This window comes from Haemaphysalis longicornis, unplaced genomic scaffold (assembly GCF_048455015.1).
Source record: "Haemaphysalis longicornis isolate Haplotype H1 unplaced genomic scaffold, Haemaphysalis longicornis Haplotype H1 scaffold_7, whole genome shotgun sequence".
Lineage (NCBI taxonomy): Eukaryota > Metazoa > Arthropoda > Arachnida > Ixodida > Ixodidae > Haemaphysalis > Haemaphysalis longicornis.
In genome coordinates this window covers 33975537-33992882 of record NW_027526422.1, presented here as the reverse complement: position 1 = coordinate 33992882, position 17346 = coordinate 33975537, and the positions used below count along the sequence as shown (strand labels likewise).

Below are 17346 nucleotides of genomic sequence, written 5' to 3'. Positions count from 1 at the left end.
CCCGAGTCCACTCCTGGCTGCCTGTCCACAGGCATCCCGGGCCACCCCCTTGCCTTTCATTGTCCTGCCTATTGCAGCCCTCCCAGAAAATGCCCGTCTCACAGAGGGGGAGGGGGGGGGTCTCTTCATTTCGTAAATGGGTCTCAGCAACTGCAAAGAGCGAGATCTGTTCTTGTAGCTGATTCCTGAGCTCACCCCACTTCTGTTCCCTACGTGCCCCTTGCAGGTTCAGGAAACCAACCTTCACAACTGCACTCCTGCACCGCTTTCCTTGCCGCCTTCTCTGTTGTCTAGGTTTCTGCTTGCGTGCCCCCTCCAAGTCCCCTGTTTGCAGATTGGTGCTTCCCTCACTTGACGCAGCTGAAGTTGCCAACATAGAAAATGTGTGACGTGGTCGTTCCCGCCAACTGTTTAAATTACGTCACGCCTTCTCAGCCCATCACAGAGAGGGCGTGTACTGTTGTTGAATAGCAAAGACAGGCCTACGTTGTCATGTCTGGAGCATTTAGTCAATTTAGTCTAGTTTTTCATTGCCGGTCAAGAATTATGTGCTTTCAGTAAAGCGAAATAAGGCAAACTTTGTCCAGAGTTACTCGTACTCTGAACTTTGTCAACAGACGAAGGCACACACAACCGCTTTGTCAACCAGAATCACGTGACCAAAACTGAAACCCAATCAGAATAGACTTCTCCCTAGAAATTTGTGCAGGGCCCCTGGATGTCAAAACCAAAACGCACAAACTTGGGCAAACCTGGCGCTTGCTTGGTTCTCGTTTGGCAACGTTGAGCGCAGCTTGCGAAAATGGCGGCGAGACTGATATTTGGCTCAGCGTTGGTAGTAGCGCTTCTTGCTGTCGCCTTTGTGTATTTCGAACCTATTCCGCGTGAAAAGTATCCTGGCCTTGTTCGTAAAGCCCACAGCGCTGTGCTGAGGTCAGCGAAGTATGTTGGAAGCTTCTTTTGTTCTTCAAGCGGAACCGCCAAGGGAGTGTTCACCCCGGAAGAGCTGGCAAAGTACGACGGCAGCGGAGACTCTCTCGGACTTTATTTAGCAGTGCTGGGTCGCGTTTACGATGTCTCGAAAGGTGCCGAACACTACAGGCCTGGTGGAGGTTACGCCCAATTCGCGGGTAAGCGGTCACTTTAGTTTTATGGCGAGATGTCCTCTCTCATAAGCGAGCATTTCCTGGTTCTAACCAACGGCAATGTTTTTTCGAACCGGCTTTGCAGGAAAAGATGCGTCGAGGGCCTACATTACTGGCGAGTTCACCGAGGAAGGTCTGACAGATGACCTCACTGGCATGTCAGATGACAGCCTACTGTCGTTCACCCAATGGGTGGATTTCTACGAAAAGGACTACCGTTTCGTTGGTATGTTGGCGACACCACCCATTTGTACTGCGTTTTCTTCGCTTTATTATTTTAATCTTTCTGTTTTAATCTTTTAATTTTAATATTTATTTCCTGCATGAATTACTTGATCGATGCTTGAAACCTGAGCAGTTTTCAGATTTTTCATGATCAGTAATAATATCAAAGAATCGTAGCTTGACATGTGGCGGGGGCGTGGCAGCGTATGCGTTCGCGTGGGCGTCAACTTTACTAAAGAGTTAATATTCATGTCACGTTTTGCACAGATGTTCGTTTTGGTATAGGTAGCATTCTACGGAGAGGTCTCAGTGAGAGCAATGTTGAGTTCATGGTAGTTGAAGATTTTCTTTTTAACGTGTCACAAGCAATTCATTTTTGTGAAATAGGTGTCCTTGTGGCAAGACTCGTGTTACACTATAGGTAATTATTTCCGTGAGTTCTTACAGGTAAGACTCGAAGGAGCTCACAGCCGCTTGAAAGACAAAAAAAAAAAAAGCTGTTCATTATCCCATAATTCTTGCCTTACCATTTAACCACAGGATGCATGTGCAGACAAAAGTAATTGCTTTCGTACCACTTAGGAGAAAAGCAAAGAAAAAATAACAACACGAAAGAAAACTAAGTGCAGGAAACAAAAAACATTAGGCACCAGGACAGCTCCCAGTCTGTCTTTTTTGGTTGCTCACCCACCGCGGTGGCTCAGTGGCTAAGGCATTGCACTGCTGAGCACAAGGTTGCGGGTTCGATTCCTGGTAGCGGCGGCCACGTTTCGATGGAGGCGAAAAGCAAAACAAAAACGCCCATGCATACGAGATTTCGGCGCATGATAAAGATCCCCAGGTGGTCAAAACTAATCCGGAGCCCTCCACTGCGGCGCACCTCATCGCCTGCGTTGCGTCGGCACGTTAAACCCTACAATCAATTTTTTGGTTGTTCCCATGTCATGTATTTCTTTCCTTTCACTGCAATGAGGCCATTTGCTGATGACTCTTACAGCCGTGCATTCTAATGAAAGAAAGTATTCACTTGAAGCCATCTTCTGGCAGCGTGGCCAGAATTAACAGCAGTCGGCATGCTGATGACTGCAGTTTGAGGAATCGCCCTTTCCCTGTTACTCTTTCCACCCATGCCAAGAGAAGCCTTAAATTATTCCTTATGCACAGTGCGCGTGTGTTGAGATTTGTGATTTTAGAAGTAATAATCAGTACACACTGCTCTTTTTCGTTTTTATATCGCAAAGTGTGCTGTAAACCTGGATCTGGGCAAGAATTTTTCTTTCAGTGGTTGCATCATGGAGTACCCCAACCTCAACTTGCTTTTGCTCAAAGTACACTTGCAGTGATGTAGTGGCTAGCTATGTACTATGGCGGTCGCACAGTGGGAACACGGGAGCGCATGGCGCAAGCTACTACTAGAGCTTCCTAACGGCGCCGAATGGACACAGCGCGCATGCGCGCTCTGGGGGCCAGGAGAGTACAGAGCTCGGTGCGTGCTTCACGTCTTCAGGCAGCAGCGCATCGCCTGCTACTTGCGAGCTGCCGCTGCTCAGCAGCAGTTGACGTTGTCTGTGGTGGCTGTGAACGACAAAAATAATTACTGCGGTGCTGGAAAAAAAAGGTCCAGAGATTTATTTTGAACGCAAACAAAACGGTTGATGTAGGGAAGCACGAAAGAATCTCGGTCTTTTCCTACAACGCGTGTCGTCATTCTGCAACCGTGAAGATCGCGGCACGAGCCGTCACTGCGAGCTGCGGGACAAGTTGCAGCCGCATAGGCGTAGCAATAACTTCAGTCAACGTGGTTTAAGAAACTACAATGCAGTTTCTCGAATGTCCATTTGGAAGCAAACAAAGCATTACTAAAGCAGTCGTCGCTGGCTCAAGTGCACAATGACTTGTCCTGATAGTTTCTGTAACTCGCGTATGGAACAATGACTGGTCCCACTGAGCTGGCGTGGGCTGGTGTATCCTAATATCCTAATCATAGATTTGAAATTGCGCTCCGACATTCGTTGTATTCTTACCACTGAAGGAGACGCGCTGCACGTGTGCGGGATATTGGTACCAGATCACTTGAGGAATATCACCTGCGGCAAGAGGTCTGTGGTGTTACTATGGAGCGCTGCTGCTGACCCTGGGTGCATATAAACCGTGTAATAATACTTAGACTTGAGCTGTGCGAAATACTTCAGATTTATTCTTAGCTGCCATGCCCCTCTCAACAAATTTCGTGAATGAGAGTGGAAAGCGTTCAGGTCGGCTTCACTCCACAACTTATAATAATTTCACTGACGCCCAAATGAAGAAGGTGTGTTTTGCGAAAAAACCAAGAATGGGACCCTACCACATTGTCGGGGTTGTTCCCGGATATAAGCTGTGCTAGGCCTTGAAATAAAAATTCTTTAAAATCAAGAAGCTAGCTTCCCCACTCCCGGGCGGGGGGCGGGGGGGCTTCACTGTACAACTTCTTAACGCACATTAGCTTGCTTCTCCGTTTTAACAAAGGCCTTCCTCAACTTGTAGTAAAGCTAGTTATGCCTCAAGCCATAGCTAGCAGATTGCTAAAAATACACAAATTAAGAAACAAACTATGAGCTACTGTTATTGACAACATTGCACAAAACGCACAAAAATACAAAAAAATAAGGAACAGAAGCAATGCAAGGGTGAGGCTCGCTTTTTTGGTTCGAAACAAGGTTAGTAATCAGCTGATATTCGTCCTTATTTACACCCACACAGATGAAAGTTTTCTAGATTGCGAGGCCCGTTGCAGACAATGCGCGTGGTAGTCACGTATCGTGAAGCTGGTTTTCACGTATCGTGAAAACATTCCACAGCTCGCAGTGACGGCCCGTGCTAGCTATCTTCACGGCTGCAGAATGCCTGTGCACATAGCAGAAAAAGACTGCGATTCATTCTTGCTTTCCTACATTTGGCGTGCAAAATAAATCTCTAAACTTTTCTTCCAGTGCCGCAGTATTATTTTTGCCGTTCACGGCAGCCACTGGCAACATTGACTGCTTCTTGAGCGGCGGCAGCTCGCAAGTAGCAGACGATACGCTGCCGCCTGATGACGCGATGTGCACGATGAGATTTATGCTCTCTTTGCCCCCGCAGCGCGCATGCACGCTGTTCTCACTAAGTGTGACCACCATAGTACAGCCGACTGTTGATGTTACACAATTGTGCTGGCTCCCTATAAATCCTGCTTGTGTTGTAGTATATGTCTTTTAAGGGGGTGAAAGGTATTATCTAAGTTGCCACATCGATTTTCACATCAATTTCAAGGAGGAATTAAAGCAGAATTTTTATAGTTTCGTGTTCTAATTGTGCTGTGGTGTCTTGAGGTTATTAGCATGCATGCAGTGTCATGGGACATTTAACAGCTAGCCTCAGGAAGTGCTTTTTTTTTTTTTTTTCTAGAACAGTGCATAAAAGCTTCATGGCAAGTAGTCGCTGCTTGGCTTGGCAAGCTTTTTGCGTGGGCTGTTCAGTCACCACACGCAGCCAAGTCAATCCACGAGCTGCCTCTAAGCGGCACCGCGGGCTGCTTGCCTAAGCCACGTCGAGACTGCTAGTCTTCAGCTCTTGTTAGGCTGTGTGTAACACCAGCGGCGTACATCTCTTCTTCAAGCAGTCCTTACCATCTGCAACCACATCCCATGGACTCCTTGACAGAACTGGCACCAAACTGATCTGTCAGCACGCATCAGCACTCAATGGACGTGCATGTGGCCCTACCCTTTGTAACGGACGGCAACCGTGATGGGTGTCTAGCCAGTGTTCACACGTAAAAACGAAGAAACGAAGTAGTGAAAAAAGACAAAACCATAGGGTAAAGCAAAACGTCGGCTGCTATCGGCAATGTTCATGGCGCTTGCCAACACACCAGGAATTTTCGCCACCAGTCCTCCAGGTGCCGCTTGGACGCCTGGACGGCGTCACCCCCTGGTGCAGAAATCCCATAAACCCCACCTGTAATGCACCTGTAAACCCCAGTGTCGCCAGGCTTGCAGGTCCTTCTCCCCACCCCTTTGTTTTATAAAGCGAAGGTTTCTAAGTCTCACTGATGGTGTATGTCACGATGAAAACAGACTGCAGAAAAGCCAAGTTTCTCTGAAGATGATGATGATTCTGGGCGAAATGAAAAAAAAAAGATGCTTCCCGTGGTGTGAATCGAACCTGGGTCTCTTGCGTTATGAAGCCAACGTCTATACGATTGCGCCATTTCAACACGGATGAAGCAGTTAGAATTTAGAGAGGGGGGCATGGATGTGCAAAATGAGAAATATCATGCACCCCTCCGTCTAACGACAGCAGTGGTTGAACATGAAGCCTTCTTCATGCGAAACCAAATGGCGAAGGGTCAAAGTCAGAGCTGCGTGATCAAAAGTCCAAACTGTGTGCAGTCAAAGTCAAAGCTCAACAATTCAGTCCTAACAACGACAACCAAGGAATCCCTCACGAGAAAGCTTCGTGTTCAACCATCATCGTCATTAGACAAAGGGGTGCATGATTTTGTTATTGCGACCCGCCGCGGTGGCTCAGTGGCTAAGGCGTTGTGCTGCTGAGCACGAGGTCGCAAGTTCGATTCCCGGCCGCGGCGGCCGCTTTTCTGATGGAGGCGAAAAGCAAAAACGCCCGTGTGTACGAGATTTCGGCGCACGTTAAAGATCCCCAGGTGGTCAAAATTAATCTGGAGCCCTCCACTATTTGCGTTGCGTCGGCGCGTTAAACCCTACAATCAATCAAATCAATCAGTCGATTTTGTTATTGCAGCTACTATTGTTATTATTGTCGAGCCTGCGTGTATGTGTACTTGCTAGAGCAGTATAACAGGCCTCCTAGTGGGGAGCCCCTGCCTTGTTGCAATACCACAACAGTCCTTAGAGTTATAAAGTATTAGTGTTATTATTATTTTGGGATGGTAATTTCACTACTCGGGTTGAGTACTGTGTGGAGTCACTGGAGGCCGATGGCTGCAACGACGGATCGTCTTTCCAACAGGCAAGCTGGCAGGCCGGTACTACACCAATGATGGCCAGCCGACCAGTGAGCTGCAGAGGATCTGGGCGGCCGTGGAGCGGGCAAAGCAGAAGGACTACCTGGCCAAGGAAGCCAGCAAGTCGTTTCCCCTCTGCAACTCCGAGTGGACTCCACAGACGGGCAGCAAGGTTTGGTGCAGTAAGAGCAGGTGAGCCCGCACTGCAGTTGCTGCCTCATTTTTTTTCTTCTCATATGCATCACTTATTAAAAGAAATTTATAGATAGGTGTAGGTATATTAGGTTACCGGGTTCGATTTTAAAATGTGTAGACCATGATCAGCATCCGTTTCGAGCATTTTGTGTGCAGTCTTAAATGTAAAAAATGTGGTTGATGCCTCTTTCATAGGAATCGGTAAAACACAAAACTGAAATGTGCCTTCATAGGAGCAGTTAAATGTTAATTGTGCATCCATATGAACTTGCACATCGCTATTTATATTACGTCGGTACGGCACCATTAGATGCATCAACGTTAGACTTTGGATTGCATGTGCCGGAACATTGCGTAAATCCGACTGAAACCACAGCCCCTTGAAAACCGTGCGAACGAAACGAAACCGAAACCGAAAGCAGTAGGTGGTGGAGGGTGCCTCAATCCACCCACGTCCCGCCGACACGAAGACGCTGGCATCGAGGCACCAACTGTTGGCGCTCATTAGCGTCATGATGAACTACTTTGCTTCACCTGTCCTAGACAGCAGCGCCATCTAAATGAATGTAGTGAGAAAGACATCAGGTGCGTTCGTAGACCTACTTGCGCTTGAATTTATAGCGCAGTTGGCAGAGCGATCTCCCGTTGCGGCGAGAGGCTTCATGGCTCGAATCCGGGCACAGCCGTGTTAATGGAACTTTTTCTGGTGATGCCATTTCCATGATGGATATGACGTCGGTGAGATCTTGCTGTACCTGGGCATAAACACTTTCATGAAAAAAAGTGCATCTGAAATTGCTGCTTACGTGGCGGCATACTTGCAAGTTCAGTGGGCAGACTTCAGTTGATTTTTCACCGTGCCTAACTTGTACAAACTGTGCGAGTTAACAAAAAATTCGATATTAGCCATCAAATATGTTCAGGTTCGAATTTTGGTTGCTGAACTAGCATGAAATCAGATTGGCAAGCCTGTGTAATGTTGCCGAAGTTCGTGAAGCAGTCATGAAGGGCTCCTGGTGTGTTCTCCTTTTCTGAGCTTAACTCTTTCAGGACCGCTCCATAGGCCATCGATCACATATGATCGATGGTTTCACGAGCCTGCAGAATACAAATTTTCGCTCGATGGAACACCTAGCGGCATCTAGGAGATAGTTTGAAAACTATAGTTTTCTCTTTTGTGAAGTTTCTTTTTTTATCGCCAGGCGGCAACGCATCAGATATTTTATTCTGACGGGCAGTGGTTTCGAATGTAAACAAACATGGCGTCATACTCGGGCAAGCGCGATAAGAAATCCGCCTCATCTCGTCTCGCATATCTTCGCCTTCTACTGTGGATTTTAACGATGAGAGTGGCAGTGAAGAGTCCGAATGCGGCTTTAGAGATCGGATTTCAGCTCGAGTGAGGATTCAGGTGTCGATCAGCCTGGAACATCAAATCGCGCTCAAAGGTGGGTGTTGGTTTCGGTTTCAATTGTCTCTGGAGTAGGTATGTGCGCTTGAAATATGTTCTGGCTGGTTTATATTTGTTCGCTAGGGTGTTAACTACCTATGGTGGTGATCTCCTGCCAACATCTCAGAAAGGGATCAAGTTTTCGCCGAGACGAAAGCCCGGCGTGTACCTGGGCGACGACGTAGCCATGGCCCTAGTGCCAAAGAGATCACGCACAAAACAAAAAACCAGTTACACCTAGCCGCATCAAACTTTCGTGATGAAGAAACAAAGCATTGTGTTAGATTTTGTATATCCTGAAATAATTTTATTCTTTTTTAATATTTTTATATTTACGCTTTTTTCTATCTTTTTCTGTAGTTTTTTTACAAAGTTCTTACTTTAAGATTTTTTCATGGTTCTATCGTCAATGTTGCAGTAAAACTTGTTATTGTATGTCAAAGAACATATAATTACCTGCATTTTGGTATATGCTAAGGAAGGATGGTGCCTTTGCTTTATGTAATAAAAAATTTGTAGCGAGACCTCACTTTTTCATCACTTTTTCGGGCGGTCCCGAAAGAGTTAACAGTCAAACAAAGGTTCTAGACCTATCCTGAACAGCAAAATAAGAGATAAATTTAGTGGATGTGTACAATTTAGCTACAAGCATGTTTTACAATTTCACTTTACTGTCAGCAGCAAGAATAGGCTAAGTAGCAGTGAAGCCTAACTGAAAAAAATAATTATGGGACAATCTTATGCACAACCGTTATAGGTGAGCAAACAATCATTTGGTTATTTGCATCATTACGTGGGTTTAATTGGCACTTGCTCGTTCTCTTTAAAGGGACGCTGAAGTGCTTTGTAAACATGTCGGGATTGATTACTTGCGCAAATTGTAGTCTGGAGTCCCTAGGCCATGTTTAGACCACTCTCGGTGCGTTTATGCGACTTCATTTAGTAGAAACATCAATTCAAAAGTGCTTTCCTCCTCTCTGCATCCTCCTTGCCAATTCCCTATGAGGCTTACTTTAGATAGCTTGGCTTGACTGTGCTACCGCACGGCTTGCGGTACGGTGATTCTGGACGGATTATCTACTCATCCTAGAGCCGACAACATGACATAAGTGCGGTATTGTAATTGCTGAGATACCGAGAATGCCCAGCTAACTCTAATGTCGAATGCAAAACATGTTGTTTTGCAGAACTGAAATCGAAACTGAACTGAAATCGAATCGAAATTAGATATTTTGCCCAAGAAGAGGTGCGGGTGATATTCAAGGCTCACTTCTCTCAGAGCTTTACGGTAGAATGAAAGCTTAAGGTATGTTTCAGGCATTTTTGCTGCGGTAATAGAGTGACGGCATCTCTAGTACACAAATCCTGTAGCATGCGTTTGCAGCTATAAAATCTGGTCTCTGTAACCAGTTCACATTTAGAAGAAATTTAGGTTAGTTCTTTAACTTACACCCCTGTCACACGGGCACTTCCAATAGCGATTGAGTAGATCCGGATCGAGCTCAATTCGTATTGGGCGCTGCTACACGGCCAGTTTCAGTCGTGATCAAGCCCGATCCCGCTCGAACTCAATCCTGGTTCCCCAAGCGCGATTGAGGTTTCCAAGCATAATCAGACGAAAGCAGGGATACTCTCGTCCCCACTGAGTAATGGTACAGAAGTTGACAATCCCAGTCAATCGGTACAAGCGGCCCCCGTGCCATGTTGCCCGGCATTTTTCAGGGGTTCTCCACTTCGTAAGAGAATATGCCAACTAACGCCACGAATTGTGTCAAATAACTTGACCCAAGTAAGCGTGCGATAACATTTATATAGTTACGAATACCTACGACTGCACAAAGTTACCAGACGCCGGCCGCAAAATTGGCCCCGAGGACATACCGTGGCGCCACCTATGAGTGACGTCACTTTTAGGACGCCGGGTTATGCTGTCGTCTGCTAGAACACATTTACTGTGCTTATGCAACCGCACGTTTTTTTGTTGTGGCTACCGTGTGCCCCCTCCTTGCAGTTTTAATGCAAATTACGGAAAAAAGTTGTCTACACTGGCCAAATAACCCGGGCAAGTAATCAACGGCTCGCTTGTTCTCGACTACACCGCCGCGGCTGGGTAGTTGCTACCATCACCACCGACAGCTCGTTCGGAGCCAGCTAACGCCAAGGACGATACAATTGGTGCTGAGAAAAGTACGCTGTTAATTCATTATGAAATACTTTCGACGTGACATGTACGCGACTGTGTGTGCAAGAAAATAGATCTTGCAACAGCGACAGAAACGTGCCACTCAGTTGTGATCTCACCACGCGTACTGCGCGCATTGCCTGGTAAATGAATGACTACGTGAGATCGGTGAGTGGACTGCTTCGCCGCACAGACTTAAAAGTTCTGATACGATCTGCACTTTGGCTTAAGCATTGCCTATTTCCCCTCCAATGTTTTTTTTTACATTTATGCCCTGATTTGATTAACGATCACTAGTACTCTGTACTGCTCATATGTTTACTTTTCGCGACTTGTTCGTAATGTGCGAATGGTATTAACGAGAGTTTTTAACGACTTCGAGGGGGTTTAGATGTGGCTATGTTTATTTTTAATTAAGACCTCTGTAACACAACACGGGCTTTTGTCTGCTTACAATGAGCCTGCGCCTTTCTCTAGCATCAAGTTCGAGAACTCACGATTGCTCACAGAAGGCGCGGTTGCGTACGACGCGAAACACGTCGTGGGGTAATGGGGAGTTTAAAAATAGGGGAACCAAGCGTTGGAGGCCCCCAAGAAGTTCGGGGAGCCCAAAGCAACACGCTTGCGCACGGAGAGTTTTAGAAGAAGGTCTTCTCCAACAGCTAGCTCGCCTCTGGTTTCGAATGCGCGGAGTCCGATGTTGGAAACTTTAGGCTTAGTGTCGCGGCAGATATTTTATCGCCGCTGTCGTTATAGTCGCAAATGACAGTCCCTAACACAACTTTTCACCGCACTGTCACCCCCTTTCTCATATATGGAAGTTTGTTTCCGTGGTTACAGCCATTTATGCGATCGATGATCAAGATACCTGCCACGGCCTCGGACGATTTTTGCGCGCAGGTATCGCCACCCTTCGGCCGCTTGCCGCTCCGTGCGCGAACGGGCCGGTGGCGCGGGGCCCGACATCCGCAGCCGGTCGGCGAAGATCGCGGCATCGCCTTGAAAATCACAGCTGATGACACTACGTAGCACAATTTTTCACCACACTAACATCGACTTTCGCGAATGTGGAACTCCTTTTCCGCAATCAGTGTGATTTTAAAAAGCGGCAACAAGGTGTTGCTGTCGCGACCTATGTCAGTTCGAGCCACCGGCGGGCAGGCACGGCGGACGCGTGTGCGGAGCGTTTGTGAGCAGTAAACGCTTCATGATTTCCTGCTTCACTTATTTCTTGAGAACGACAGCCGAAAATCTAGAAATTTAGCTCTGTGATCATCGTAGCCGAGCTAAATCTTGATCGGGAAAACAAGCCGCAGCTTACGCTTACACCGGGTTCGGTCGCATACGCCCGCATACACCACCACGGTTATAAAGTCCCCATGAGGTGAAACTACGCTCCACGCACTGATAATTAACTTCAAACGCCGAGAATTAGCGCGAAAATGCACTTAAAAAGCGCGTCCTAAACGAAATGTCATTCGCTGCAAGCCAACTGCGCAGCAAGGTAAGAGCGGGGATCCTACAAGTGAAGTCAAAACGATCGCAGCGCCAGCCTCTCCAGTGGTGGCCCCTCGCGGCCAATACATTTTTTCCGCCATCTGGCGTACGTGAGTGTGACCGGTGCAACTTCTCAATCGTCATTGAAACGTGCCATGTAGCAGCGGAGATGCGTCGAGCTCGAAAAGTCAATCGCGCTTCGCTTCAATCCATATTGAAAGTGCCCGTGTGACAGGGTGAGGTGGGACGCTCAGTGGGTATGTTCCCGCCACGGTGTCATCGTCGTCAACACGAGCGTCACACCTGACATGGGGGTATTAGCCAAGGCTGCACAACTTGGTATGGCGGTTGCTGGCAGTGCTCAATTTTTGTTTTCCACTGCTGATTCCTGCCGCCGGGTTCCTCCCTTTGCAGTGGAGGCGTGGAACGCAGCTGGGTTGGAGTGCCGCGGCAGTACTTTGACAAGGAAGACAACTCGGTGCGGTGCGTGTGCGTGCGCACTTCGGGGCCCCCGTCCAACCACCGGGAGGGAGCGTCGCACAAGAACCGGGGCGACCTGGACGACCCGCGCCTGAAGGAGTACCCAGGGTGCCCTCCCACGTCGGACACGTGCCAGGTGCCAAACTCCAAGTGAAGCGGCACGCGCCGCCATGGCAATGAAGCCCCCCTGCCATCTTTAACCTTTTCTGTGTGGAGGCATGGCTTCATCTTGTTTCCTGAAGCTGCGAGGGAGCAGGGCCTTGCTCATGTTGGGCCCAGTGTGTAGGAAGAGGCCGCTTCATGGGTTCGGGGACCTGGTTTGATCTCTACCCGCCACATTAGGAGCAAACGAACACTTGGGTGGTGGGGACTGTATCGAGTAATCCATGCAATCAAAGCACACCTTTTCAGAAAGACGCTGTTGAAGAATAAATGATGTACTCAAGGGGTTTTCTACTACGGCTTTGAGCATCTCGTAAAAGAGAAGTCCTTAGTCGACCAACCGGTGAGCCTGCCTTGTTGGCCTCTGCCACGAATGTTTGTAAAGTGTCTGCAAAGTGCTAGAAACAAAGTGGACCATCTCATTTCCAATATTATTGACACATGGCAGTGTGCGGTGTCACTACGGCTAAAGGCTTCATGGTGCAATATAAAAGTTTTTCTGTTAAAAAGTGTGTTCGGGACAGACAGCAATGAAACACGAAAATGTGATTCCAAATCTGAATGATGTTACATGTTAAAGTAAACAAACTAACTAAAGAATTTATTTTCAACTTAATTATGACTTCTTAATTATGTAGATTGCAGTGTTGTCAGGATGGCACCAAAATGCATTTCCAGACTTGCAGGAGGTATTCAGGTAGAGTTTGGTAGCAGTGTTGATGTAATAGTGAGGAACTAAAAATTAAGTGTGCCAAGTAGTAAAGTAGGTGAGGGCAGCTATCTACGGGCAAGGAGCTGATGCCGCCACAAAAATGCGAATTTTGTTGATAATTTGCTGGGGACGGGATGCATTCATAAAGCACCTGCTTGCCTTTGTCAAGCAGTCTATTAACCAGAGGTTGTTTTTCTTGACTACCACACCTTGAAGCAATTTTTATTCTTAATGTCGTGTAACACCAGTATTACTTTTTAGAGGTGGTAGCACCCGTACAACCCGGATGTCGTGCTGGTGCCGCTGTTTTCGTGCAGTTGAGGTATGGTGCGCAGGGAGTATTGAAAGCATGCTTACAGTTCTGGGTACAGTGCAGCTGTATAAAGCTTGAACATCGCTTTAAGTAGTAATGATAGTAGGTAGCAACATTTTCTGTTGCTTTGCTTTATTCTGTTGTGAGATGCTGCGCCCTTTCATTACCATCCACCAGACTAACTGCCACTAAAGGATGATGAAATCTGCGAAAGGAATCGCTTGGTCAAAAGAGGGAATGCTTTGTTGGCATGTACTTGCGAACACAAGCACCATTTAAGCACAATCTACTTTCTGTGATGTCATGGTCATCTTGTCATGGCACCAGAGTTAATCGTCAGCAGCGAAAGGAATAAAGGTGAAAGTGCCCATGTATGAGCTATCAAGTGTGATGTTCTGACTTGAGACAAACTTGACTGTGTGATGAACTTAGCCGAGCTGCATAAGCGCTTTAGTCTCAAACAGTTTTCTACCCCCCACTGCACTGTTCAAGTTACTTTGTTTCATATTGCTGTGGCATCTGTACACAGTTGTCTCTACAGGCATCTTAGAGCGCACAAGAAGCAATGGATTCTGCACGGCTGTGTATAAAGTGTTTAGAATTGTAAGGCTTTTAGTACTTCGGCAGTCATGTTGCGCAGTGTTGGCCTGTTCAAAGCCCCCGTGCAGGCAGGGGTACTGACTGCTCCGTGTGTTGTATTGTTAATCAGCAAATGTGAAATTTGACTGCCCCCCTGAAAGGCGCTTAATAAGTAGCAGGTAAAATTTCACTTACAATTTCCCCTGGTTGTGTTTGGCTCAATTGCAGCGTTAGTGGTTGACGTTAATGCTTGTTCGTAAGGTGTGTTTGTGACTTATACTGCAGTTTTTTCTTTCTTTTTTTTGTTTTGTTGGCATTGAGGTTCTTGGGCTCATTATGAAGGAAAGAGGCGATTGACGCAGCCGATAGAGAGAGCAATTAAGCTGCTGGCTGTGCATAGATAATGAATGTGAATCGTATTGGCATGACGAATTCTTTTCGAAATATTTTAAAGCAACGCTGTACCACTTTCATCCAGCGGTTTCGCCGTGGATGCGCAAGTTCACCTTTTGACCTTAGATGCACCCCTCTGCGACACACCCCTCGAAGCACATCGCGTGATTTGCCGGTCCCGCTGTTGGCAGTGCGCACAAAACCCCGTTTTCAGCCGTTCTGCTCGCGTAGCGGCGGCAGCCGCGACGGGAGCAGCCGCTCAGCTGATCGGCAGCTGACCAAACCCGCAGCGTCCCACGCATATGCCGCTGGGTCGTCTCGGGCTATGTGACTCTTCTTGCGCCGCGTTTGCCGTGAAAGAGGAACGCCATGTCCGCCGAGAATGATAGCGAGGCCGGGCCTCCTTCTGTGAGCGTTGCACGGGACCGAACGTCTTTGAGCCGCGGTCAGCAATACAGCTACATCAAAGGTTAACCAAGCGAAACAAAGACTCAAGCAGACTGAGCCAAGCTTTTGCTTTGCATATCCAAGGTTAGCTGAGCTAAGCCGCTACCATTTTTTTTTACATGGAAATAAACCTTGTACTCTCATTAAGACAAAAACGCAATGAACTGCCTGAACATGGTAACGAACTTTGACCTGTATTTTCTGTTCGGAAATTAAGTTTGTTTATATTTTTTGCTTACAGTTGCAATGCTTAAGGATAAATAAAGTTCACTCTCTCCTTCAAGGTTACATGAATGTACTAATATAGCGTGGTGTTTTCTCATTGTCACGTAGCTTTTTAGGTCACGTAACTTATTTCAAAAAATGTCAGTGGTATTTTTTGCATAATGTAATATTTATTTCTGCTGCCCGTGTTTGTCAGGATTTCTTTGCAGCATACAAAATTAATAGTTATTAAATATAGGTGAATGCCAACCAGGCACTGTAGCTTGGTAACGGGCTTTTGCTAACCAGCCAGCAGCAATAGTAGCAGCACATCCAGGTTTTTGTAGCTCGAGCGGCAACGGATGGCATAGTTAGTACCTGTTGTAAGGGGCTTTGGCGTTGGCATCATTCGCAGCCCATTGTTCTTTATGCCTGGACCTTTGTGTTTGGTCTGCATCCATGTGGTTGTACTTTGTCTAGAGACTGTTGGGAGTTTTGTTGCGTCATCGTCCTGGTTGAAAGTTTTGCCTGGATTGCAGTGTGCTTGAATTCACTTCTCATGTTTTGTGAGCAAGTAGGTGATCATCTATATCGAGCATTTTAATAGACTTGTAGCTTCTAATCCTCGGCAAGGAGCAGAAGACTCGATGCTTGAAGCTACGGCTGTTTGTGTGTACAAGATTTGAGCTGATTTTAGAGGAGCCCAGGTGGCATAAAGTTATCACTTGCCGCTATGGCCAGCCTTGTAGCCCAGGTGTGGCTTGGGTGCTGCGTTTGTACAACTGCATGTCAAGGGTCTCAGTGCTGCAATGTGTCTACGCATGTGTCGTGTTACTTTTTGTTCTGTTGCAAGGTGTGGTGCTTTGAAAGCTCTCTTAAAAGATGGTTGTTTCTTGCTGTGCAATAATTAAGGCCACCACTTTAGCTCAGTGGTCTGATTCTTGGTTTGGGCTGGCACATATGTCTGCCCACTGGAATTTCAAGCGATAGAATCTAAATCAAGTTGAACTCATGCAATTGCCAAGTGTTTTTACGGTGCTTTAAATCTGAAATCTTTAGTAAAACCGTGTAAGTGTATCCCCGGTGAACTGTTGCCGTGTAAAGACGCTCTAAAAAGAAACAGCTGGGAAGGTTGGTTTATTTATAGAACTGTTCGCACTTAACGTTTTATGCTTGCTCTTTAAGGATGCGGCTTTGTTTTCTTGCATTCTTGTCTGGTCTTTTGTATTGCCAGTGTGCTGAATGTGCCTAATAAAATAATGTGCCTTTCATATTACCAACGTGAGTTGCATCACAGACATTAAAAAAAGACAGGTGACATCTGTGCTTGCATAGCTTAAGATGTGGTTGGGAGAGCTTCAAGAATGTGACAGCTTAAGTGTCTGGAAGTGTCACATTATTGTTTGGCAGGTAGAGCTGGCGGCAGTTAAGGGGCTGTGGGAGATTAAAAAAGTGGATTGAAAATTCGTGTAATTAGATGCTATTTTCTGGGTATAATTTCTGATTAGGACACATTTTAGCTCGTTTCTGTCCATATTCTAGGCCTTTCGTCGGATTTTGAGGAGCCTAGTGCAAATTGTGGCCAATTTTTGTAGTCTGGTTGGACAATATTCGCGCCGGCATCAATTCTGATGGCAGAGGAGCTTTGGGGTAATGACATCAGTTGCGGGCACAGCTGGCGACCGTGTCCGCCGAACACGGTGGCACCACTGACGGTTGGGGAGAGTGAACTTCATTGTGCACTTGGTGAAATCGTGTATCTTTTCTTTAATATCCACAATAGTGTCATTTTCCTCCTTTCCACACTGCTGCTGTCTCCGTGCCCGATTTCAACTTCAGGCAACCTTGTGTTTCTGGCCACCGGTGGTTGGTGGTGGTGATGTGTTTCCGTGGACACTTGATGAGTGTAGCTGACAGCGAACAGTGAGCGCCCGCTTAAAGTCGCTTATTGAGTCTAGCAACGCTCTCGCGTTAAAAAACACTTCAAATATGGAAAGAGCAATTGTCTTTTGGCGAGGGACTGTGGTGCAACTCAATGCATTCTGAAGTACAACAGTGACTGAAAGAAGTTCCGAGTACTGATCGCTTGTTAAAATTTTTATGTGATGACAGGACAAAATAAGTTGAACTATGGTAAACTGTGAGGTAATTAGGTTAAGGGAGGCTGATCTGGCATTAGCCTGGAGCACAGTGCCTCCAGGTGAAGACTTGAGATGATGAATCTGATTGTTATCGATGAAAAGTTGGGAAGACCTGCCATTGTGAATGATAATGGGTGACAGTGGTGACCACTGGTGCTGGGCTAGCATTGGGGGGGGGGGGGGCACTGCATGTTCATGGCTGGTTTAAAAAGGCATAGT

At 46.8% G+C, this 17346-nt stretch overlaps 1 protein-coding gene across 1 annotated transcript; it reads left to right on the top strand.

Moving 5' to 3' along the window:
* Positions 1-716: 716 nt before the first annotated feature.
* On the top strand, positions 717-16262 carry LOC144145163 (neuferricin-like). The gene is made up of 4 exons (XM_077676669.1): positions 717-1130; positions 1231-1371; positions 6378-6564; positions 12111-16262. The coding sequence occupies exons 1-4, from the start codon at positions 803-805 to the stop codon at positions 12328-12330; spliced, it is 876 nt and encodes a 291-aa protein (XP_077532795.1). The 5' UTR covers positions 717-802; the 3' UTR covers positions 12331-16262.
* The last annotated feature ends 1084 nt before the right edge of the window (positions 16263-17346 follow it).